General features: G+C 44.9%; 1 protein-coding gene across 4 annotated transcripts; it reads left to right on the top strand.

Moving 5' to 3' along the window:
- IL15 (interleukin 15) lies at positions 1-25806 on the top strand. Of its 4 annotated transcripts, XM_069976861.1 has the most exons (8): positions 1-101; positions 183-305; positions 10990-11157; positions 15052-15103; positions 17462-17497; positions 19771-19815; positions 21043-21195; positions 25271-25805. In XM_069976861.1, exons 3-8 carry the CDS (start codon positions 11111-11113, stop codon positions 25376-25378), a joined length of 441 nt encoding a protein of 146 aa, XP_069832962.1. In that variant the 5' UTR covers positions 1-101; positions 183-305; positions 10990-11110; the 3' UTR covers positions 25379-25805. The 4 variants fall into 4 exon arrangements, with proteins under 4 accessions (XP_069832962.1, XP_069832963.1, XP_069832961.1 ...); XM_069976862.1 differs by lacking the exon at positions 1-101 and having other exon boundaries at positions 111-305; positions 15052-15107; positions 25271-25806; XM_069976860.1 differs by lacking the exon at positions 1-101 and having other exon boundaries at positions 111-305; positions 10987-11157.
- The last annotated feature ends 434 nt before the right edge of the window (positions 25807-26240 follow it).

Here is a 26240-nt window from a genome sequence, read left to right on the forward strand (position 1 = left end):
CAGAATAAGTAACTAGACAGCGAGCGGCATAGTGACAGCACAGTGACAGCACGGTGGCAGCAGGCTGGCACGGGCTGAGCACACATGGGCACGGCACAGACGTATGTATACAGGGGGCGGGAAGACTCCTCACAGCCGGGAGCAGCAGACGCTTCATGGCTTCTCGTCTTCCTCACATACAGGACGGCGCTGCCCGCTGACAATGAAGCAGGAAGCCGACATCTAGGAGCCCGCTGCCGCTGCCGCCGGGGACGCTGAGCCGCGCGCGGTTCCTGACAAGTTTTCTCTGCGTTGGACATGTAGCAGTAAGTGTGTGACCGACTGTCACCTAGGATCGCCGCTGCCCTGACAGGGAACCTAGCAGATGGCGCTGACAGTGGCCTGCGTGTGCTGCTCGGCTGCCTGACCTCCGTGATAGCAGCCACACAGCCCGCCCTGTCACACCTGTCATCTCCAGTATGGTGTCGTGTTCTCATCTGACTGGCTGCGTGACAGACGTGTAGCCCTTAACTGGACAGCTGCTGCAGAACTACAACTCGGTCGATGCATGATGGGAGTTGTAGTTTTGCAACAGCAGGATGGCCACAGGCAGGGGAACACTGGTCTAAAAGGGCAGATACATAGGTGGCCATGCTGGTAGTAGAGGAGGTGTGCTCTGGGACTGTTCTGAAGGAGATGGAGCTGGCACCATCCTCCACCTGGGTCAGACCAGCCTGCTACGTGGTCCTGTATATGGGGTTGGCTACGTGGTCCTGTATATGGGGTCGGCTACGTGGTCCTGTATATGGGGTCGGCTACGTGGTCCTGTATATGGGGTTGGCTACGTGGTCCTGTATATGGGGTTGGCTACGTGGTCGTGTATATGGGGCCGGTTACGTGGTCCTGTATATGGGGTCGGCTACGTGGTCGTGTATATGGGGTTGGCTACATGGTCCTGTATATGGGGTCGGCTACGTGGTCCTGTATATGGGGTCGGCTACGTGGTCGTGTATATGGGGCCGGCTACATGGTCCTGTATATGGGGTCGGCTACGTGGTCCTGTATATGGGGTCGGCTACGTGGTCGTGTATATGGGGTTGGCTACATGGTCCTGTATATGGGGTCGGCTACGTGGTCCTGTATATGGGGTCGGCGACGTGGTCGTGTATATGGGGCCGGCTACGTGGTCCTGTATATGGGGTCGGCTACGTGGTCGTGTATATGGGGTTGGCTACATGGTCCTGTATATGGGGTCGGCTACGTGGTCCTGTATATGGGGTCGGCTACGTGGTCCTGTATATGGGGTCGGCTACGTGGTCGTGTATATGGGGCCGGCTACATGGTCGTGTATATGGGGCCAGCTACGTGGTCCTGTATATGGGGTCGGCTACGTGGTCCTGTATATGGGGTCGGCTACGTGGTCCTGTATATGGGGTTGGCTACATGGTCCTGTATATGGGGTCGGCGACGTGGTCCTGTATATGGGGTCGGCTACGCGGTCCTGTATATGGGGTCGGCTACATGGTCCTGTATATGGGGTCGGCTACGTGGTCGTGTATATGGAGCCGGCTACGTGGTCGTGTATATGGGGTCGGCTACGTGGTCGTGTATATGGAGCCGGCTACGTGGTCGTGTATATGGGGTCGGCTACGTGGTCCTGTATATGGGGTCGGCTACGTGGTCGTGTATATGGGGTCGGCTACGTGGTCCTGTATATGGGGTCGGCTACGTGGTCGTGTATATGGAGCCGGCTACGTGGTCGTGTATATGGGGTCGGCTACGTGGTCGTGTATATGGGGCCGGCTACGTGGTCGTGTATATGGAGCCGGCTACGTGGTCGTGTATATGGGGTCGGCTACGTGGTCGTGTATATGGGGTCGGCTACGTGGTCGTGTATATGGGGTCGGCTACGTGGTCGTGTATATGGGGTCGGCTACGTGGTCGTGTATATGGGGCCGGCTACATGGTCGTATATATGGGGCCAGCTACGTGGTCCTGTATATGGGGTCGGCTACGTGGTCGTGTATAAGGGGTCGGCTACATGGTCCTGTATGTGGGGCCGGCCACGTGGTCCCTGTATATGGGGTCAGCTACATGGTCCTGTATGTGGGGTTGGCTACATGGTCGTGTATATGGGGTTATTAATGGTCGTGTATATGGGGTCGGCTACATGGTCGTGTATATGGGGTTATTAATGGTCGTGTATTTGGGGCCAGCTACATGGTCGTGTATATGGGGTTATTAATGGTCGTGTATATGGGGTCAGCTACGTGGTCCTGTATATGGGGTCGGCTACATGGTCGTGTATAAGGGGTCGGCTACATGGTCGTGTATATGGCGTTATTAATGGTCGTGTATATGGGGCCGGCTACATGGTCGTGTATAAGGGGTCGGCTACGTGGTTGTGTATATGGGGTTATTAATGGTCGTGTATTTGGGGCCAGCTACATGGTCGTGTATATGGGGTTATTAATGGTCGTGTATTTGGGGCCAGCTACGTGGTCCTGTTGTCCCCCAGTTTGCACCTCTGGGGCTCAGTTGTCTTGCAGCTTGGTGGTAAGACGTTAGAGGAAAGCTGATTCTAGAACTGATCCTATTCTTGGGGGCATCGTTTCGGGCATTGTCAGTGTCAGAGAAAAACATAATGCAGTATTTTCTTTTTTATTTTTCTTATGAATCTTTTGTACTAGAAAAATTAGAAAAAGCAAAATGACCATAATCGCATCTGTTACAGCCAATATTTGCACTAATATGTGAAGTCAACCTATGCAGTCATAGTGTAACCTTCATAGTATAGACACTAGAGATGAGCGAATCTCCAGCACGCTCAGGTTCATCTGAGCGCTCTGCATTTGATTATTTGTGGCTGAAGTTGCATGCAGCCCTAAGGGCCGTATTACATGACCCGATCAATAATTTAAACGAGCAGCGATCATATATCATATCTATCGGCATTTAGAGTATAATTTTATACTTGTTTTAGAAATCTGGCTTATTATACTAGCAAAGTCTGCTAAGCAACGACCCCCCCCCCCCCCCCCCCCCCCGCCCTGCTGATCACTGCAACAGGTGGTTGTGACTCGCAAACTGATCACTTATTCTCTGTACTCCTTGGAGGGATAAGTAGAACAGTGTTTGGATCCATAGAATAATAACACACTGCTTTGTCTGTATCTCCATGGAGAGCTGAGCACGGCCTAAAGCTCATGAACACTTCTTCCCATTGGCTACGTGATCGGCACCTATCACTGTGTCATGTCAGATGTTTTCTAGAAGTACTTGTACACTTTGTCTTCATGTTCATGTTGCTATCATCAAAGTAGAAATCCTTATTGTTTTATTTCCATAAATATGATAGAAATCTGTTTTGGTCATGTGAGTTGCATGGTTCTTTTAAGTTAAAGGGGTTATTCAGCGCTACAAAAACATGGCCACTTTCCCCCTACTGTTGTCTCCAGATTGGGTGGGGTTTTGAAACTCAGTTCCATTGAAGTAAGTGGAGCTTAATTGCAAACCGCACCTGAACTGGAGACAACAGTAGGGGGAAAAGTGGCCATGTTTTTGTAGCGCTGGATTACCTCTTTAAAGCCAATGTACCACTAGTATATTGCTTTTTTTTTTTTTTAAACAACTTTATGAATAGACCGGCGCGGGGATGTTGGTGCCGCGGTCCTTTTTTTTTAAACCGCCGCCTGGTTCCCATGCATAGCGATGGTCTATTACTAAGCACCACACCAGTCGGGCATGATGCACGGGAGGCCGTCCGGCCAGCCCCCAGTGTGAGGAAACCCCTCTGTGACGCGGCTCCATGGATTCTAATGGAGCCACACCACAGAGGGGAGGAAAGACCATCACACTGGGGGTCGGCCGTCCCGCCTCCAGTGCTTCATGCCCGGACGATGCTCGTTAATAGACCACCGCCGTGTGCAATGTACTAGTGGTGCATTCGCTTTAAAGGGATTTTCCAGGCATTAGTGCCTGTGCACGTGAAAAAAAGGGACACAGATGTAAAAGTGGATGCAATCACAGATTGTTTTTCATGGGTCATGGATTTAGCTAGCGGAATAAAATCTGGTATAACTTTGTAATGTGTGTTATTCTGTGAATAATTGTTTACCGCCGCACTACCCCTTTAAATTCGAACGATGTAACGTTTTTTTGCACGATAATCGCTCCGTGTAATAGGGCTCTTAGACTTGCAAGTCCAGGTCCTTCCTGCTGTTCACTAGCACACAGGCTAGTGACAGGGGATTCCACCCTCAAAGTGCTCACTCCTCTCTGCTTCTGTTTGTCTGGCATCTTCCTCTTCCCTTTAACCTCTCCTGATGAATCAGTGGTTTCTGGAAGCTGCAGTACAGATATAAACAAAGCCAGAATCGGGGAGGGGTAAGTGCTGGGACCCCACTGAGGAGCACAACACTCATCATTTTGACAGGTGTTCGGCTTCTCTACAAATCGCTGCTTAATGTCTGGCCCCCAGGGGATTAAATAGTGATGTTCCGCATCCCCACTTAACCCATTGGACAGTAAGCAGTTATCTATACAGATAGGAGGAAGTAAGGGGGTATTACAGTCATCAGCACTTCAGGAGCTCAGAAAAGCCTCTTTAGGGTAGCTTCACACGTAACATATCCGCAGTGGATTTCACGCTGCAAGTTCACAGCGAAATCCACTGCGGTTACCCCTCCTGTCTATGTGATTGCATACTTGCAGAAGGATTGCCATTAGTTGTTTAAGAGCTTATTCCCAGATCCCGTTTGAATCTCTGCGGAACAGTAACGACAGAGCCACGGAGATTCAAACAGTGACCCCATTCCTGGCATGATATTGATACATCATGCGAGACAGGGAAGCACTCCACTACAGGGCACCCGTAATATACAGGGGGTAAGACACTAGAAGATTCATCACAAACACTGTGCACCTTGATGAGGAATCTGTCACATGCTGCATTGGGACAGAGTTCAAAACACCAGCATTGATAAGTCTCCCTGCAAAACCAGGAAGTAGAACTTTACAAGCTGCCATCTGACCTTATACTAGTGCTGCACTAGTGCTGGAAGATTAGGCTTGGTATAATGTCAATGTTGAGATTCTGGGATTCATTATAGCACCAAGATCCAAACTGTAATTTTCTAGGCTAAAAATACTGACATAGGTAGCAAAGTCAGAGTAATGTCCCTTTTTTATACAGCAGTATTTTGGTTAATATTTTGCAACAGTATTTGTAAGCCAAAATGAAGAATGTATCCAGAACACAGAAGAATTTCCTTTATACCTTGTGGCTGTTTTTTCACTTTTGGTCTTGTCTTACAAGTACTGTTGTAAAGTACTGACTAAAATACAAAGATGTAAATGTGGGCATAAAGGGGTAAAACATATATATATATATATATATATATATATATATATATATATGCGCCTTGGGGCAGTGTAAAAATAAGCTATACTCACCTACCCTGAGCCCCTACGGCTGCCAGTCCAATGCTCCTGGCTCCAACTCATGGCTGCTACTTCCCTGTTTGTGTTGACATGTTGTTCCTGCGAGAACTGCCTTGCTTATCTGACCACAGCAGAGCATAGTACATTACGAGGAACCAGGAAGTAGTATGACAAGCAGACCGGCAGTTTTAGGAGCTCAGGGTAGGTATTTCTTTTTTTTTTATTACTACTAAAAAAAATACCAGTATGTCCTGCAGGAAGTGGTGCATTCTCTCCAGGCTGACACAGTGCTCTCTGCTGCCACCTCTGTCCATGTCAGGAACTGTCCAGAGAAGCAGCAAATCCCCATAGAACACCTCACCTGCTCTCCAGACAGGAAAGAATACACCACTTCCTGCAGGACATATAGCAGCTGATAAGTACTGGTTAGTACGTCTCCTTTTGTAGTTCCCCCTTTAGTATATGGCCCCCTGTGTCCCTTTAGTAGATGGCCTTCTCCTGTGTAGTCCCCTCTAGTACATGGACTCCAGTGTAGTTCCTCCTTTAGTCAATAGCCCCCATGATAATAATAAAAGGTGAAAAGAAAAAAACTCACCTCCCATACACTCCCTTGTTGCCTCTGCTCGTCCTCTCCTGACACGGCTCTCTTCTCTTTTGATGCAGGCAGTCCTTCCAGTCCCGGATTCCCAGGGCAACGCTGCATTGCAGCACATCACTGGGGCCCATTGGGGAATCCTCTGGTGGGAACCTGAGTAATGTACAGTACCACCTGCATTATAATCCGCCTCTGGCAGCCATCTTGCTATTTTAGAGATGTTTGTTTAGAACAAACCCCATGGACTATAAGCAGAATAAAAAGCTTCTGAGCATGTTTATTGACCTTTATAGAGGACATTCTACAAGGAGAGGGCACCAAGTGGTGAGCAAAAGCTATTATATGTTCCTCTGGTGTCTATATACTGGTGTCACCTCTCCTCTCCAACTTAATTTAAACAATAGGTTTCTGAATTCTGATGACACATACCCTTTAAGGTGGTGCTGTAAGTCTGTCTTCACAGGCAACACTGCTACTGACTGTCTCTGAGTGATCTGCTGCACATCATGTGATACAAGCATCCTCCAGAGACAGACGAGCCAGCAGGCAGCAGAGATAGTGGGAAGCAAAAATATGTGACACCTAATTCAGGGATATTGTAGATAACCATGTGTTCAGAGTACAGGACCTCACCCAAACAGGAAATGAACACTAGGAGCATGATAAGTATTTTAGGCTTACACACATTCTTTAGCATTACTGTTCAAGTGAGGTTTAAAATGTAAAAAACGTAAAGAGTCACTGTCGTATTTTTTTTTTTTTGCAGAAATCAATAGTCCAGGCGATTTTAAGAAACTTTGTAATTGGGTTTATTAGCCAAATCTGCCATTATCTGCATGTAAAAAGCCTTTTCCCAGGTCCCCCCCTCCTTCCTCTTTTTCATCCACTGCAAAAAATCAGAAAATTGTGACTTGTTGCAGGAGTCGTACCCTGTCTGCTCTAGGGAGAGGGGAGGGGGGAGGAGGAAGGAGGGAGTTAGCTGGCAGCAGAAAGCAGATAACAGAGGATTACAGGCACGGAGCTGGGTGACAGCTGTAATCTGAGCTCAGAGAGGTCACTGGTGATGGTCAGAAGAGATAACGGTGAGGGATTTGTAGATTAACTCTTTGTTGTCCTGTTTTGGTCTTTTCTTTAGCTCTCTCCATAGGAGAACAATGAAGACAGGGGGGAGAGCTTCAAACTGCTTTTTCGTGATAAAAATGCATTTTTCGGATAATAAACCCAATTACAAAGTTTCTTAAAATCGCCTGGACTATTGATTTCTGCAAAAAAAAATTTCATGACAGTGACACTTTAAATGTAAAAAAATTTCACAGAACAATGGGTAAACTTTAAAACACCACATTGTATTAATTATTTAGAAGCTTCCAGAAAGGTGATAATTGACTGCATACTGTCTATCTAAAATGTACCCTGGAATTTTTAATATCTGATGGAGATGACAGGCCCTTGGTCTTGGTCACTACTAGTTCTAAAATAGCTAAAAGCTGGAATTTTATGAAACTCCCCTCGATTGCAGAGATTATACAAGCAGTTCGATCCGACTGCATAATGGAGCATATGTTAGGGGTAATATTAATACTACCAATAAACAATTTAAGGGTATATTCACACGGGCGGGCTCGCAGCGAGATTCTCGCTGCGAGCCCGGCAGGTCCTGTCAGTTCCCATAAACTACATACTTGCTGCGGTCTAAACGACCGCAGCGAGTATGTAATTATACCGCGCTTAACCCCTTCTACTCCCGCCGGCTCCCCCGCTGTAAGCAGCATACATTACCTGTCCTTGCTGCACGGGTCCGGCGTCCTGCTCTCCCGTCCGGCCAATCAGTGGCTGCGGCTGGGCAACACACTAATTGGCCGGACGGGAGAGCAGGACGCCGGACCCGTGCAGCAAGGACAGGTAATGTATGCTGCTTACAGCGGGGGAGCCGGCGGGGCAGAAGGGGTTAAGGGCGGTATAATTACATACTCGCTGCGGTCGTTTAGACCGCAGCAAGTATGTAGTGTATGGGAACTGACAGGACCTGCCGGGCTCGCAGCGAGAATCTCTCTGCGAGCCCGCCCGTGTGAATATACCCTAAAGGAGAACTATCAGCAAGTTCATGTGTAGGAACCTGCTGTTCTCATCCTCTCAAATGCTGCCATTTTCAGGATAATGTAATACAAATATGCTAATTCACTTGTTAGGAGCCCTGGGGGCATTCCTCAAACCCCCCCCACCCCCCCGAGCACCGTTCTGTCCACGATCGTGGGAAGCCAATATATCTTACTTGCTGTGTTCTTAGCTGCATTATGATGTGGGTCCCAGCTCAGCAATAGCTAGAAGTTGCCTTCAGCAGCCCTTAGTAATAGATGTCACGGCCGCGGCGGCATCCCGTGCTCCGGGCCGCCGCCGCGACCTCCCCATGCAGCCGCCGGGGTCCATGTGCAGGGACCCGGCGCTGCTACTAGTTCGGCTCCGGGGGCGCCTTACCTCGCCCCGCTCCTGTCACCCGCTGTGCCGGCCGGCGCGCGTGTCCGTCCCTAGGGCGCGCACGCGCCGGCTGTCTCAGATTTAAAGGGCCAGTCCGCCCCTAATTGGAGGTTTGCACCAATCACTCCTATAAATCCCAGCATGCCCTGTCCCTCGTGTTGGAGCCTCTACATGCTTCCCATAGCGTTTGGCCCAGCTCCCTGTTGTTCCTGACCTTAGTCCTTGTTCCTAGTCCCTGTCCGCTGTCCCGGTCCCTAGTCCCTGTCCGCTGCTTACCCATTGTTCTTGAGCACTGCCTGCCACCTGCGATTACGCCTACAGACCTCTGCCTGCACTATCATCTGCCTACTGCTCCTGCCACGCCTCGCCTGCTGTCACTAGCAACCAAGCCAGGGGTAGCGACCTGTGGGTCGCCTGCCGCAGCAAGTCCATCCCGCCTTGCGGCGGGCTCTGGTGAAAACCAGCGGCCCCTTAGACTCCGCTCCGTGGTGCGGTTACTACCATCGCTAGTGACGGTTCAGTGGATCCACGACTCCAGGCGTTACAGTAGGCTCCAACCATGGATCCCGGCAAGGTCCCTGATATCCGTGACGTAGCCAGAGTGGTCGCCCAACAGGCTCAACAAATCCAGCAACAGTCGCAGTCAGTTTTCCACCGAGCGCTCTAAAGTGGCTTTTATCATCAGCCTATTGGAGGGTAGAGCTGTGGCTTGGGCCACGCCGCTGTGGGACCGAGATGACCCTGCTGCTGCCAATCTCCAAACCTTCCTGGCCCAGTTTCGCTCCGTCTTTGAGGAACCTGCCCGTGCGTCTTCGGCTGAGACTGCTCTACTCAATCTCTCACAAGGGTGTTTGTCCGTTGGCGACTATGCCATCCAATTCCGCACGCTGGCAGCAGAGCTGGACTGGAATGAGGCCGCTCTAGTAGCCACCTTCAAGAAGGGCCTTTCCAGTCGGGTGAGAGACGTGCTTTCCGCCCGAGACCTACCTACCTCCCTGAACGAACTCATCCTACTGGCCACCAGGGTCGATACTCGTTTTTCTGAGAGAGAGGAGGAGGTCCGGCATGAACGGTGACTAAGCCTGTCCCGTCGTCATCACCAGCTGGCGCCGGTCTTCCAGAATCCTGATGTTCCGGTGTCCCAGCTGACTCCTGAGGTTCCTATGCAGGTGGAACAAGCTCACCTGAGAGAATTCGTCGTCTGGAGCTGAATCTCTGCCTCTATTGCGGTGGTCCGGATCACTTTCGGCTGAGATGTCCCCAACGTCCTCAAGCGTCCGGGAAACGCCAGCACCTAGGTCCGGTGGGAGAGGCCTTTACTAAGTGTGAATGCCACCTCTCCAAGGTTGTCTATGCCAGTCTCCATCCAGACACCCACGGGACAAAATCACCAGACTACGGCCTTTCTCGATTCTGGGTCAGCAGGCAGTTTTATTGCAGCAACATAGGTCCAAAGATGGCGGCTACCCGTGACCCAACTAGCCAGACCCCTGACTATCTCCTCGGTCACGGGCGAGATTCTTACCGACCATGTGCACTACCAGACTGCACCTCTAGTCCTCCAGGTGGGCACTTTTCATCAGGAAAAGATCTCCTTCTACGTCCTGCCCCATTCTTCTTCCACCATCCTCCTGGGACTCCCTTGGCTGCAATTACATGCCCCTAAGCTGGACTGGAGAACCGGGGAGATTCTCAGTTGGGGTCAGGACTGTTCCAACCGGTGTCTGAAGCCATAGGGGAACTACAAGTTACTGTAAAAAAAAAAAACTTTTACAGTTACTTGAATTAAATAGTAAAAACGGTGAAAAAACAGTGGACATCTGCGCAGACAACGTCCGTCATTTTATACACTATGTGCATTGGACATTCGTGATCCCAATGACTTCAGTGCATTGCATTGAAGTCAATTAAATTGTGGCAAAAATTTACACCTTTTTACATAGAAAAAGCAGACGCCTTTTCTCTTTTTTTTTTTTGACGTTGTGTGAACATAGCCCAATGGAAAGTTTTGCATGTTTTTCTGTGCTTTAGACTCCTGGTTTTGGCTGACATACTGAACAAATCTAACTTATTAAATTAGTTAGGCTTCTAAAGATTTGAAAGCAAATCCCATTTTATTTTCTGAACAAATACATTGTTTGTGTTTTAATAAGTGGTGGGGTATAATAAACATTTCAAACCTGACACAGCCATTGTTTCTCTGGAAATGTACCAGGATCATACTCACATTGATAAATCTCCCCTATTGTGTCATGACTATGGGTTCTTGGACTATCCTCAAACAACCTCCTGCTTGCCTAACATAACGTTTATTCCTTATGCGGAGTAAGATTTTGCTTTCCCTTTTACACTCCCTCATTGCTATTGACAGTTTACATTAATTTCTCTAAGGTTTATCTGTGAAATCGTCTGTTTACAATAATTCTCCACAGAGACAGCTGAGCGAGCACGTATTATATCCCGTGTAGTAACAGAAACCTTTTTATCTTTCCAAGCAGGCCTTTGGTAGCGAGACTGTCCGTCCTAGATGAAGTTTTGGAGGCATGCTAACATTGTATCTTACTTCAGGATGACATTCATAGATAGTAACCTACTTTTATCCTGGATTCTCATCGATAAATGAATTTCTGGATTTTATTCATATTTACTAATATCTTAATGCAAAGGTAAGTAAATGGAATATTATCAATAACCTCTTGGTATATTTTTAGACGTCTGTGTCTTTAAGTGTAACTATCATTTGTAAAAACTTTTGACATGTCATAGCGACATGTCAGAAGTGTGTATCGGTGGGGGTCAGGGTGCTGAGACCCCCACCAATTGCTAGAATGAAGGGCCGTGTGCTTTGCCCCTGTCCTGTGAAAGATTGTTCTTTGACGTCTCCTATATCACCCAGGTAAAAAAAAAAACTAAAGATGAATGTTTTGGAAATATAAAGATACCTATTTAGATTTCCGTAGTGCCATTGTGTGCAGCCATTGCAGCGTCTAGAGGCCACAATACATTGGCAGCAATCTCTGTTCCACTTACCAGTATGTATATTATTTTGAAAAAGATCCGTTTACCGAAATGTCCAAAATTTTCATATAGATATTTGTGCAACTTCATGGTCAGATACGCCAGATTTAAAGGAAAGGTTCGGCGAATTTTTTTTTTAACTTATTGTATTGCCCCTGAAAGGTTATACAAATCACCAATATACACTTATTACGGGAAATGCTTATAAAGTGCTTTTTTCCCTGCACTTACTACTGCATCAAGGCTTCACTTTCTGGATAACATGGTGATGTCACTTCCTGGATAACATGGTGATGTCACTTCCTGGATAACATGGTGATGTCACTTCCAGGATAACATGGTGATGTCACTTCCCGGATAACATGGTGCTGTCACTTCCTGGATAACATGGTGATGTCACGACCCGACTCCCAGAGCTGTGCGGCTGTGGCTGCTGGAGAGGATGATGGCAGAGTGTCCCCCTGCCATCATCCTCTCCAGCAACCACAGCCCGCACAGCTCTGAGAGTTGGGTCGTGACATCACCATGTTATCCAGGAAGTGACATCACCATGTTATCCAGGAAGTGACACCACCATGTTATCCGGGAAGTGACATCACCATGTTATCTAGGAAGTAAAGCCTTGATGCAGTAGTAAGTGCAGGGAAAAAAGCACTTTATAAGCATTTCCCATAATAAATGTCTATTGGTGATTTGTTTAACTTTTGCGGGACAATACAAAAGAATTCTCTTTTAACCTTATAAATGAAAATTCTTCAATTATGTGAAATTTAATAAACTTATGATATAAGAGCCAAATTGATAGTAGAGCATGGTTAATAGTATTTATCTAGTAACATAAGAAGTGTATACAGTTCCCAAATAAATGGTGTATACACTACCCAGATGCATACTATGCATATAATGTCCACATAAATAATACATACAGTGTCCAGTGATATACAGTATCTGTTTAATACGGTGCCAAAAAATGTGGCATTAAGTGTTGATACAGGTACAGTTGTTGTCGACATAAATTGTATTAGTAAATATCCAGATAAAGTATGGCATCAGTTTTCAGATAAATCATGGTATTCACATCCCTGCAAAAAGATATTATTAATCTGGTAAAATTAAGCATTACCTAGACTTAGTGGGAGACCATGCAGTGCACGGATAAGCCTCATCCTTAGGAGAGAGAGGGATTAACCAAGTTACTGGGCAATGCCTAAATAGTGTTAAAGCAGATGCAACACATCACTCCTTAAAGCAAATGTATCATCAGGTACATTCACTTTTAAGTGTAGCATATCAATAGAATGGCGCCAACGCAGGGAAGCTGGCACAGGTTTATCCACCTGGCCCTGCTTACATCAGAACTAGAGATGAGCGAACCTGGAGCATGCTAGAGTCGATCCGAACCCGAACTTTCAGCATTTGATTAGCGGTGGCTGCTGAAGTTGGATAAAGCCTTAAGGCTATGTGGAAAACATGGATATAGTCATTGGCTGTATCCATGTTTTCCAGACAACCTTAGAGCTTTATCCAAGTTCAGCAGCCCCCGCTAATCAAATGCCGATCGTTCGGGTTCGGATGGACTTGAACCCGAACCCGGTTCGCTCATCTCTAATCAGAACCCAAGGTACCAGAATAATGCTGGTTTACACGCGGCTGTTTTTGTGCCAAAACCAGAAGTGGATCCAACAGGAAAGAGAAGTACATGTCCTCCCTTTATATTTTCCATCCCATTTGAATCCACTTCTGCCTTTGGCACAAAAAACTACAGTGGTAACTTTCCAAAAAACTGCCATGTGTGAAACAAGACAAGAAATTTCCTTCTTCTTTTTTTTCCAGTTATTCTGTTTCCTGTTTCTTTTTCTGTGTCAGTATGTGACACAGCTACCCACTTCCACTGTGGTTGGGTGTCCAGCATATTGCACAGACTGGGAGGGAGGTGGGGAGAACATAAATGGTATTATCGCTGCTATTTACACGCATTAGCATTTAGCTCTGTGGGGCACCTACTACTTTTATTAGAATAGTGTCTGATTTGTTTAATACTGCATTTTTTTTTTAGGAATAATTGTATTACGTGCTGCAGAATTTGTTGGCACAATATACATAAACAGCATTATTATAACAAGTTTAAAATGATAAGTTTGTTCCACATTAAAATGGTTCTCCAGCATTAAAGGGAACCTGTCACCCCCGTGCCGGGGTGACAGGCTCCCGACCCCCCGTTAGAGCCCCCTATACTTACCTAATCCCGCCGGGTCCCGCTTCTGGAGATGGTCGGGTGATGAAGATCTCAGCCGCTGCAGCCCGGCGCGCGCACTGAGAGATGAGTCCAACACCCATAGAGAATGACGGAGCGCTGGACTCTCCTGTCATTCTCTATGGGTGTTGGACTCATCTCTCAGCGCGCGCGCCGGGCTGCAGCGGCTGAGATCTTCATCACCCGACCACCTCCAGAAGTGGGACCCGGCGGGATTAGGTGAGTATAGGGGGCTCTAACGGGGGGTCAGGAGCCTGTCACCCCGGCACGGGGGGTGACAGGTTCCCTTTAAAAAAACATGGCCACTTTCTTCCAGAGACAGCACCACTCTTTAGTTCAGGTGCGGTTTGGAACCGAGTTGCAAAACCTGCACCCAAACTGGAGACAAGAGTGGTGCTGTCTCCAACGCTGTTTCTAACGCTCGATAATCCCTTTAACACTTGTTTTAAAGCCAAAGTTGGGGGAAAAAACAAGAGGAAAATATAGCTTTTTTTAATATTGTTTATAAAGTGGTGTCAAGTAGATTGCCAGGGTCCAGAGAAATGTAAAGCAAATTCTAGCCACCTTATTTTCCACTTATAATGTATGTACTTTGGTAAGAAATAGTTTTTTTTTTTTTAGGGCAACTCAAACAAGCCAAGGACTTTAGCCCTAAAAGTCTGTGAAAGCACCCAGGGACAATGCCGTCTCCTGTGCTTTGGATCTCTGTAAAGTTAGGAAGCTATATAAAAAAGTTAAGCAAAAACATAAAACATAAGCGCCCTTTTATTTTAGCAAATACTGTAAAGTAACCAATGCTACAGTGTTTTCACATCTCGAATTCTCAAGACTCTACAATACAACTTCTACCATTTATAACTTCTGGTATATCTTTGATATGTCAGTTGTTTGGTGAAGTTCGGCTCTGTTCACAGAGACTCTGTTCTGTAGCTCTGTCAGATATGATGAGAAAAGGATTTCAGCATAATGCCCTCTACTTGTCGAAAGAACAGATGTTATGGTGAAACCAGACAGACCCTATTAAAGGTTGATGTAGTGGGTTATTTTCTAATTTGCTTGTTGGATTCGGCACTGCCGTTGTGGTTTTGGTTGTAACAGGAGCCATAACAGCAGTATAAACACTTTCCATATAATCTTTACAGTGGTTTAAAATATGGACTTTACACTTTACTATATCAAAATCTACTGTCCCTAAATATGAAGTATATGGGTGTTTAGAGAAACATGGCAGAAAAGAATTAGACACAGATGTACAAATATGTATTTTCTATTTACTTTTCATTTTCAGTTTTGCCACTAATTGGAGCAGAATAAGGAACGAGTTGAAAACAATTAAAGATGCAAGTAAAGTTTTCATTTATTACTTTCTCTCAATACGTTTCCTTTCAAGCAAATGTGCCGGCGGTACATCGCTTTTCTGTTCTTACCATGAATAGAATGGTGCCAGCACGGGGATGCCGGTGTTGGGTGCTTTTTTGAACCGCAGCCCAGCTCCTGCGCAGTGCCAGTCTATTACACACGCTCAGCCTAAAGCACTTGAGGTGAGCCGGCGCACCCCCAGTGGGAGGAACCCCCCATGACACGGCTCTATTGATTCTCGGTATTAGACCGACGCTGTGCATGGGAACTGGGCCTGCGGTTCAAAAAAAAGGATGACAGCATCGGCATCCCCGTGCTGGCGCTGGTCTATTAAGGGCTCGTTCCCACTGAGGAAAGGTAGCGGAATTCCGCGACGGAATTGTCCGCCGCGGAATGCCGTTAGCCTTCCGCTCATAATGGGAGTCTATGGGAGGCGCGCGCTCCTGCCCTGTCCGCGCTGAAGAATGAACATGTTCATTCTTCAGCGCGGACAGGGCAGGAGCGCGCGCCTCCCATAGACTCCCATTATGAGCGGGAGGCTAACGGCATTCCGCGGCGGACAATTCCGTCGCGGAATTCCGCTACCTTTCCTCAGTGGGAACGAGCCCTTATGGTAGAAACAATAAAGCAGTGTACCACTGGTACATTTGCTTTAAGACAAGCTTGCATGTGCAATGTGGTCAAATGCCATGTTTAAAAAAAAATTCTATTGAGATTTATGTCCAGTAATCCATTGTTTCTGTAAGCCACCACTGCCCCCCCCCCACTCCTGATATTCCTATCTCAGTATATTATTTCCAATCAGGATAGGGGCTGAATAGCTGGTCAGTGTGGTCCCAGTTTTATTGTTCTTAAAGCTTGAAAAACGAAGGCCAGACCATTTCAGGAACAAGGTGGGGGTGAGGGGAAAGGGGGGGGGGTTAGGTTATTTACTGTCAGACCTGGACCTTCAAAAATTATTAGGCTGGTAAGGAACAACATAATTGGTTGTTCCCACCCTGGTAGTACTAGGCAGCTGTGGTATCTTTATTTTTACTTGGCTGGTTATGGAATATAATGGTTATACTAAAAAAATAAAAAGCATGAGTTCCTCTTTATTTTACATAAGTAGCCAGGGGGAAAAGCGAACAACAGCCTAGTAGTACTATGGTGGGAAGGGTCATTTATTTTGGACCTTTACAGCCTAAAAATACCAGTCTGCTACTGCTGGCTAGCATTAATTATAGCTTAGTAATGGATACTGTCTATTAGAATTTTCCAATACTGAGCCAGAACACAAGAGCTTTAAAAATAATTATCTTTTTGACATAATCCCCCTGCCTGAGAACCCACATTTTTTTTTTTTTTCAATCTTTGTTCTAGAAATTATTCTAAATAAAATGTAAACAAAGAAAAATCATACTTATCTCTCATAAGTCTAGCATCTAGCCTAGTGCCACAGAGATTTCTGGGCCAAAATAAGAAGGATGATCTGTGCCATACAACAAAGCTGGTATCTCTTCTGCTTTTGGCCCAGGCAACTGTCTGGCATTAAGTGTTAGTAGGTAAGCAATGGGCAAACCTTACCTTGTCTGACAGGTCATGCATGGAGCGCTGGGGCCAGGGAATCTATTAACAGTAAGCTGGGGATGCATAAAGCATAAGCATCCCTACCATACTGTTCCTGTGGCATTGGTTGCACCTGACCCAGAGAATCTATGAAAGCTGCATAGAGCTGTGTGCTGTGGCCAGCAGTAGAGATGTCAAGACAGAGACTGATTACACTAAATATTTATTTGACTTAGATTCTTCTATGTTCATTCACATTTTGCTATTAAAGATAAACTATTAACATATCAAGACATTAATTGTATTATGCTTAAAACAAGCAGTGCAGTGATACAGTAGCCCCTTCCACAAATATATATATATACATCAGCGCGTGCCCGCATCAGAGCTTCCCATAGCGCACAGTGAACTGACAGGTCTTTTTCCGACCGGAATTTACTAAATGTCAGTTATTTGCGGCCCCGTATAGGATCCCGGCTGGAGCGTATACAATGTGTATACGCTCCGGCCGGGATCCCCTTGAAATTAAGGTATTTTTTTCACCCCCGCAAAAACTATGGCCGTTGTTGCCATCGGCAACAACGGCCGTAGTTTTACGTAGTGTGAACATAGCCTTAGACCGTCTGGTCTTTGTCTTCTCAGAGGATTGCAACATTTTTCTTTATCTCTTCCATACTTACAATGATTTATGTGTAATAGTAGCTCATATTGTGTACTGTTTAGGTTGTATTACATGGAATATTTAAATATTTTTCTAAAAATTATAACTGCATGTTTTGTTTTTTTTTTAGGAATTTGAAAAGAGTAAATATTCGAAAAGTAAATATGTAAGTCTAATGCACAAACTTTGCATGCTTTTCCTTTTTTGTGAAATTATTTATCATAGTAAGCGTGCTAGTAGAGAGATACTGAGAAACTAGAGCTTCAGTTAAAGAGAAACTAACAGGTTCATACATGGTTTCCTTCATGATGTCTTCTCTGGGCTGGACATGCGCAGTACAGCAAACGGCATGCAATGATCGGAGGCAGATGAACTGCGCATGTCATGTACAGAGAAGATGTCGGCGCCAAGGGAACCATGGTGGGCGTACTCTGTGACTCCTCCCACATGCCTAGATAAGGGTAATTTACATATGGTGCTGGTAATTTACTAAGTTGATTTTCAGGGTTGATAAGGAAAGCTGACTGGAACCACTTATATGTTTGGAAACAGTGCTGCATGCTTTATTTCAGTATATATGTAGGTTTATGGCCATTTTGTTGGTGATTGGTTCGCTTAAAGGGATTATCCAGCGCTACAAAAACAGGGCTACTTCCTTCCAAAGACAGTCACACTCTTGTCCCCAGTTTGGGTGGCCTATGTCCCCCATCCCTGGTGTCTAGTGGTGGGGTTCTCCCCCTTGCGATGCGATGAGATACGCTCATTTCACCCGTCCGGGCCTCAGGGCCGCACTTATGCTGATCCCGGCTCGGCAATTAATAGATCTGGGCTGCAGCAGCCCAGAGCAATACTGCACTGATTTAATTGATAAGTGCTGTATAATGTGTACTGCACAAATTTTTATGAACAATGGAGTTGTATTAGAAGTCCCCCTGGGTTCCTAAAATTAATGTTAAAAAAAAAAAAAGTTTTTTTTAAATAAACTTTTATAAAAAAAATAAATAAACATATTTGGTATTACCGCGTGCAAAATCTCCCAAACTATTAAATTATCACATTCCTGACCTCGCACAGTAAATGGCGTAAGCGCAAAAACCCACCAAAGTGCAAAATTGGATTTTTGTCACATCAAATCCAGAAAGAATTGTAATAAAAAGTGATCAAAAAGTTGCATATACACAAGCAAGCTAGTGATAGAAATAACAGATCATGGTACAAATAATGACACCTCATGCAGCCCCATAGACCAAAAATTTGAAGAACTTTTAGCTTTTAAAAAAAAAAGTTTACATTTTTTTAAAAGCCATCAAATAAAAGATTTACAAGTTACATATCATTGTGATCGTACTGACTTAAGGAACATAGATAACATGTCAGTTTTACCGTAGGGCGAACAGGGTAAACATGAAAGCCCTTAAAATAAAAAGAATTGCACTTTTTGGGGGGGAATTTCACTGCACAATTTATTTTACATATGTGCAGCATATTTTATTGAAAAATTAAGTCTGTCATTGCAAAGTACAATTGGTGTCGCAAAAAACAAGGGCTCATGTGGGTCTGTAGGTGAAAAAATGCAAGTGCTACGGCCTTTTGAACACAAGTAGGAGAAAATGAAAACGCAAAAATGGAAATTGATCCACCTAAAGTTAACCTGTTTCATACAATGTATACAGCTTTCTCCCTAATAATCCACAAAATTAGTCAAACATAGTCATAGTGATTTAAGGCCCTACTACACAAAGCGATTATCGGCGTATTTGGCCGATACCAACCGTTACGGCAGATAATCGCTTAGTGTAATAGAAAGCAGCGATCAGCCAAACATGCACAATGCCGGCTGATCGTTGTCTTTCAACATGTTGAAACAGTAACAATCTAGATAGCAGTGAAATGCTATGAAATAGGAGCGGCGGCAGTAGCAATGACCTGGGCAGCCCCCCCCCCCCCCCACAGCTCGCTGTTGCCGCACCGTGTAATAGGGGCTTTAGTCATGTAATCTCCTCTAAGGCAGTATACACTGCGATTGGCCTCTCAGTCATTGTCCAATGACCCTGTGAATTTCCACAGAATATGCATTGTACTGTGTTTGCTGCTTGTGGGATTTTTCCGCTTGACATCTTGACCTGTCCCTTTAAAGGAGTCATCTGGTGCCAGACAATTATATTGCAATAAATCCCTCTTATATTACTTTCCAATAAATTTGTATCAATGATTGTTAACAATTCTACTACTTTTCAAATGATAAATCCAAATATGCCCCTTTCATTCTGAACATTGGTGGGGATATTAGCAGTCAGAGTGATGAGATAGTATTCATGACTTATTGTATTACTATTCTACCAGCAGCTCTGGGGGGGAGGTACCCCTTTTTATTTATTTTTGTAATTATGTGTTTTTGAATTTTTCCCTAATTTCTTTATTATTGTATTTTTACTGCAGCAAAGTGATTTAAGGCTGTATACTGCAAGGATGGACGATTATACTGTAGGTATATCAGTCAACTGATTTACTCTAAAAACCTAATATTAAACTTAATATTTAGATTGAAACCCAAAATGTTTTGCTAGGTATTTTCAGGGTTGACAAAGTTTCTTTCTCCAAAATCTATTTTGGATAACGCCAGTGTAAAACAGTTGTAGAAATTTGATCTCGTTGGATGGTATGTCAGGGAGCTGTCCAGAAGAAGCCTTGTCCATCTGAGCAAGACTGGATTCACACATTCCGTGTTCACTACATAAAGCACGGGCAGCACAGACAGGAAATCCATGTACTGGAGTGTTTCCCCGCCCGGAATGGTATATTATTAGGAAGGAATTTACAAGAATGAATTAGCAGAAACTATTTCAGAGCCTTTGAGTATGTCTTCCTATTATTATGAGTTGGGGCTTAGCAGCAGAATTCCTGTACTGTGTATGGACAGAACAAAGGGGGACAGCGCTCCATAGCGAGGATCAGAAGGATAAGGTGCAAGGGGGTAGGGGTGCAAGGCAACCCTCACCTGGTGTGGTTATGCTAATTCGGAGGCACAACACTCTTACACACATGGATCACGGACCACAGCCACTCCCTCCCGATATCTAAAGGAAAGAACAGACAAAAACACCTCCAACACCAAACAACACGGATCATGGGGCGCAGGTCCAACTTGAGATCAAGGCAGGATAAAAAATGTATAAAATGTACAATAAAAATGATTTATTAAAGAGACTCAACGCGTTTCGGAACCGCACCGGTTCCTTTCTCAAGAGTCATAATGCTTTACTGACAAAACAGCACAATTTAGCACAAACAGAGGCCAATGACGTCAGTAGGGAGAGGTAGGAAACCTCCCACTTCAATCAACATAAGCACCTGTAGCAGCAATAGTAAAAAACATATATATCTGTGCAGTTAGCAGTGTAATCCTCAGCCCGGATCACTGTCTCACCCCCCCCATCGTGCGAGTCGGCGGGGAGGGGCTGGGCAGCGCTCTTAACGGTGGTCTGGGACGTGGACTACTAACTGCACAGGAATGGTGCACAGGAGGACGGTAAGAGACATACCGCCCTCCTCAGCACCCCATGTGCATTAGCAGGTTAGATTCGTCTAACCTGCTGATAGTTCTCCTCTAAACCATGTCAGCGAGTCTAATAATTTCAGTGAATATATCTGTTTTTCATTGCAGATGTAGACATTATTACCATTCACAGTTCTCTTCTGTTGTTTCTGCAGGGTACATGTATACAACCAATTTTTGATTGCTTTTGTGAAGAAATTTATGTAATATTGGAAGAGATCAGTATGTCAGGAGAGGAAGATGTTGCCGGCATCATAAGAAATCAACTTGCACTAATGCAGACGATTCTTCCATCAAATAATGACATGGTAAGTATTTATTGTGATTATTGTGTTCTATATAACACAAATGTACACTACTGTAAAAGATAAAGAAAGACTTGGAAAAATTAGGCTTAGGCTATGTTCCCACACAGTATTTTTAGTCAGTATTTTGCAACCAAAACCAGGAGTGGATTGAAAACACAGGCTATGTTCACACACTGCTGACATTGAGTGGATGGCCGCTATTTAATGTCAAATAATTACCAGTATTTTAAAACAACCGCCGTTATTTGACATTAAATGACGGCCATTCACTAAATTTCAACAGTATGTGAAAATAGCCTTTCTGTGTTTAAATTCACTCCTGGTTTTGGTTGCAAAATACTGTGTGTGAGCATAGCCTTAGGCTATGTTCACACTGCGTATATGTCCGGCCGCATATTTTTGCGGCCGGACATATACGCGGTAAACTCCGGCCGGAGATTTACGCTACTTGCGGCTGGCTACGTACGGACCGCGTACTTACTCCCGAAGTCTACTTACGCTTCCCGAGCGCCCTACGTAGCGATCTGACAGCGGTCTTTTACTTGGAAATCTTCGCCTAGCCCCGGACACCCCACAGAACCTTTTGGATCGGCACAAAAAGCTGCAAAAATGAAGAAATCACCACTACGTACGGGACCGCATGTTACGCTATGGGCATAAGTAATGGCATTTTTGTCCGCAAACAATGGTCTGGTTAATTTTTTACGCCGCCGCGTACGATCCGGGCGTAAGTTCGTACGTTGTGTGAACTGTGCAGCCGTAATTCGTTTACTTTCCATTATACGCACACTATGTAAGTCTCCGGCCGCTTATTTACGGAACGCGCTACGGCCGGACACTTACGTAGTGTGAACGTAGCCTTAAAGTGTACCTGTCATGACACATAAAAAATTTTAAAAGCAAATATATGTTTATTGCTTATCTTATGTATGCTGTTGGTTTGTTTAGTGCCCCATTTCTTTGTTTTTGCTTGAGCCTGTAGCTGTGTCTTTCTAATAGATAATTCCCTTAGTCCTGTAAGATTTACTCTGTTTACTCTGCTGCAGCAGTGCACAGGGGGCATATATGGCTACTGACCAATGAGAATTAATCTTCATTGGGCCAATCTGTGCAGAGTAGAGGGACAACTGACATCACTTCCCACATTTGGCTACTTTTTTGCTGTTACTTAAAGAGACCCTGTCAGTAGGTAAAGGCTGCCCTATCTGAGGGTAGCATAAACTAGTGACAGAGAAGCTGAGCAGGATGATGTATCACTTACATTGTTCTCTGCAGCTGATCCAGAGATATCCCCCTGAATAACATGGACAATAAGTAGTCCTCTCCATTATGTGCATGAGCCCAGTAGTCCTGGATATTCATGAGAAGCAGAAAACTCCGCCCACCAGCTTCTGATTGGCAGTTATCTATCCATGCTGTGTATAGGCAGTCACCTGTCAATCAGCAGCTGGAGGTCGGTAGGAGGGGTGTGGGAAGAAGCCTATTCTCATGCATATTAGGAGAACGGCTGAACAAAATGATGTAAGTAAGACCAAATGACATTAGTGATGGAGCCTTGACTGCAGTTTTTCAGTAAGTGAGAAAACTGGGGGCTGAATTTTTAGCATTGTATTTCATATTAAAAACGGAATAAAATTAATCAAAGCAAATTGCAAAGGTGTAGTATATCCCCTCCCCTGCTGATTTAAGATCATTTAAATACTGTGCCCATTTAACTTATCTTCCAAAAAAAAAGCCCCCATACATCTATACATGGCATCATTTTTTTTTTTACAGAATTCCTATTACCAAGCTCCATTCAGATATATGGGACAGATACAAAAATTTCTGCACCAAAATCTGCCACATAAGATTCCAACCTAGAAAGTATTCTTCTCCTTGGACATTGGGATGTTATTTTGAGTAACAATATTGCATACATTGCATTACATCAGTAAATGTATTGCGTGAGGTGTTATATGCAAAATAAGGCCTTATTTATACGTTCAGTGTTGTTCTCTGGTCCGTACATTGTGTCCACTATCATGTCCCCAATCCGCTAAAAAATCTGTATGAAGTGCATCCGTAATGCAACCTAAAAACAGATCTCTTTAATCTATCTGTATCTAATCTGCACCACACCTTGACTAGCTGCCCCTTACCTTCTGTCTCCCTTCCCTTACCTTGTAGATTGTAAGCCCTCACGGGTAGGGTCCTCTATCCTTATGTACCAGTCTGCCATTTACCTTATACATGTTTTGATTTCGTAATGTTTTGTTTGTCACCCCCTATCGCTTGTATAGCGCTCTAGAATTAAGGGCAATTTAAAGATAAATAAAAAAAACCCTTAACAACCCATAATGTATTTTTACACCATAACCCCGCTTTGAATCGCACCGCTTTCAGCTGCTGTGGGCAGCCGGGGACCATGGCTATCAGAGGGCGCTGGCCGCTTGCCACACCCGGTTAATTATCCATTTAAATGCAGCTGTCAAAACTGACAACTGCAATTAAAACCCCATCCGTGGTGGATACTGGGCTCCAGCAGCCCATAGTAATCGAGCACCCCTTTTCCTATTGTATGAATATAAATAAACATATTTGCTATTGCCGTGTACGGAATTATCACAATCCCTGATCTTGCCCAGTAAATGGCATAAGTGCTAAAAATGGCCAAGTGCAAAACTGCTGATTTTCAGTCACATTAAGGCGTATGAATCCGTCCGTAGTGCGAACCGCGAATATCCGCACATAGTTTTGAGGTTGATGCGTTCGCTTGAAAGTATATGATATACGCCCGCACAGTGCACACTACGTATGAGCCTACGGCCTGGATCATATACGGCGCTGTGAAAAATGAACAAGACCATTGTTTGAGGACGGAAATGTTGAAACTCACGGCCGTGAATTTCTATGCGGTCCCGTACGGAGTGCTTATTTCAGCCAAATTGAACTTGATTTTTCGATCCAAAAGGTTCTGTGTTGTTTACGGGGCTTGGCGAAGATTTCCAAGTAAATGACCTGCCACAGATCGCTTTGAAACAAGCTAGGGAGGCATAACTGTACTGCGGGCGCATGTTCGCGGTTCGTACGCATCCGGCCGCATGTCTATTTTTCCCACGCCCGTAGTTTCAGTCGCACATGTACGGCGGCGTATGATCTATGGACTGATTCATACGCAGTGTGAACATAGCCTAAAATTGCAAGGTACTGATAGAAAGTACAGATCATGGTGCAAATAATGACCAGCAAATGAAAGAGTTATAGGGATGGTAATAGAGCAATTTTAAGAACATTTAGTATTTTTTTTTTTTTTTTGTTTTAAAAAGGTTTTAATTTTTTAAAAGCAGTGAAATAAAAGTTATATAAGTTGCATTTTATTGTAATCATACTAATATGAAGAACATAAGTAACATGTCAGTTTTACCTTAAGGCGAGCGGCATAAACATGAAACCCCCCGAAATAAAAAAACTTTTTTTTGTTTCAATTTCACCACACAAATAATTTCCCCCCGGTTTTGCAACATATTTTATGGAAAAATTAACTGTCTTTGCAAAGTACAATTAGTGGCACAAAAAATAAGGGCTCATGTGGGTCTGTAGCTGAAAAAAGGCAAGTGCTATGGTTATTTAAACACGGGGAGGAAAAAATGAAAGTTCAAAATTGGAAATTGGCCCGGTCATCAAAGGGTTAATGATAATGTTGTCCTCAGGCTGTTTTTGTAAGATTAAAAGTTTTATGGCTTTTACTGCTATAGATATCTAACTGTGTCGGCAGTAAAGGAGAAGTCCGGCCATTTTAAAAATGTGACAGACTGCGGGGGAGAAAATAACAAGCAGGCATTGCTTACCCCACCCCGTGCCCGTGACGCACTGCATGACCGGCCACGGGACCCCCATCGGAAGGCATTCCCCCCCCCCCCCCCCCCCCCCCCCCCCCCCCCCCGAGTTGTGATGACGCCAATGATCAGTGGGGGTTTTCAGAACTGACATCTTTTCCAATGTGATGTAACCTCTTCACATATCTGTATGACAAGTCAGAAGTTTATTTAACATTTGAAGTTGCAAACTTACTGTTTTTGTTTTTCCCTTGCAGCCTGATAGCTGTAAAAAGTGTGAAGAATATGAAGAGAAATCTTTTTCGGAGTTCATGGAAAGTTTTGAGACATTGGCCCAAAAAATGAACTATCTCCATCCTCAGTAGCAGCTACATCTGATGAAGCAGTGGAGACCCGACAATGCTTTCACTAGACTATTCACACTTCTGATTCCTCAGTGTTTTTCTGTTCCTCAGTTTTTACTTTAAAGATGTAGAGAAATGTTTCTGTTAACATTTTCTATTGATTTCGGTTATCCTAAATTCCATCAGGATTTTGTTGCTTTTGACAAGTAGAATACTGTTCTATGCTCCACTGTTCTGCCTAATAAATAGTCAGACAACTGACAAATCCTGTTTAAAGATTTAAGGTATGATAGGCTTTTGTTTCACTCTATTAAAAACAGATCCATCAGCAGTGGTAGCCTTCATGTCTGTAGGAACAGAACCTAAGATATAAAGGCTGATCATTGCTGTCTTAAAGAAGCAGTTCAGTTTGTTTTTTTTTCGGCCCCCCGGGTAGCCGCTGTCATGTATACTTACAGAAGATGATCGGTGTCCCGCGGCGTAGCTCCGGTTCCGCCCCGCGGTGCCGTTCAAATCGGGCACGCGCTCACTTCCGCCGGCGCTGTGACTCCTCTTCTCGGCCTTGTAATTTGAACGCCGGAAGTCACGCGCTTTCATAGCGAATGCATGGAAGCAAGTGACTTCCGGCGTATAATCACTGGTCAGAGAAGAGGACTCGCAGCAGCCGGCGGAAGTGAGCGCGCCCGATTTGAACGGCACCACGGGACGGGAACTGACCTACGGGAACGGGACACCGATCATCTTCTGTAAGTATACATGACAGCGGCTACCCGGGGGGCCGAAAAAAAAAAAGTGAACTGCTTCTTTAAAGTAACTCTGTATCCACCAAACCACCCCACTAAACTGCTAGTACCATCTGTTTGATGAGAGTAAGCCCTTACCG

Source organism: Dendropsophus ebraccatus, chromosome 7 (assembly GCF_027789765.1).
Source record: "Dendropsophus ebraccatus isolate aDenEbr1 chromosome 7, aDenEbr1.pat, whole genome shotgun sequence".
NCBI lineage: Eukaryota > Metazoa > Chordata > Amphibia > Anura > Hylidae > Dendropsophus > Dendropsophus ebraccatus.

Coding starts and splice junctions, on each gene's coding strand:
- IL15 (XM_069976861.1), top strand. CDS start 11,111: ATGAATTTCTGGATTTTATTCATATTTACTAATATCTTAATGCAAAG. Junction 11,158..15,051: donor ACTAATATCTTAATGCAAAG/GTAAGTAAATGG, acceptor TTTCATTTTCAG/TTTTGCCACTAATTGGAGCA. Junction 19,816..21,042: donor CAAGGATGGACGATTATACT/GTAGGTATATCA, acceptor TTGTTTCTGCAG/GGTACATGTATACAACCAAT.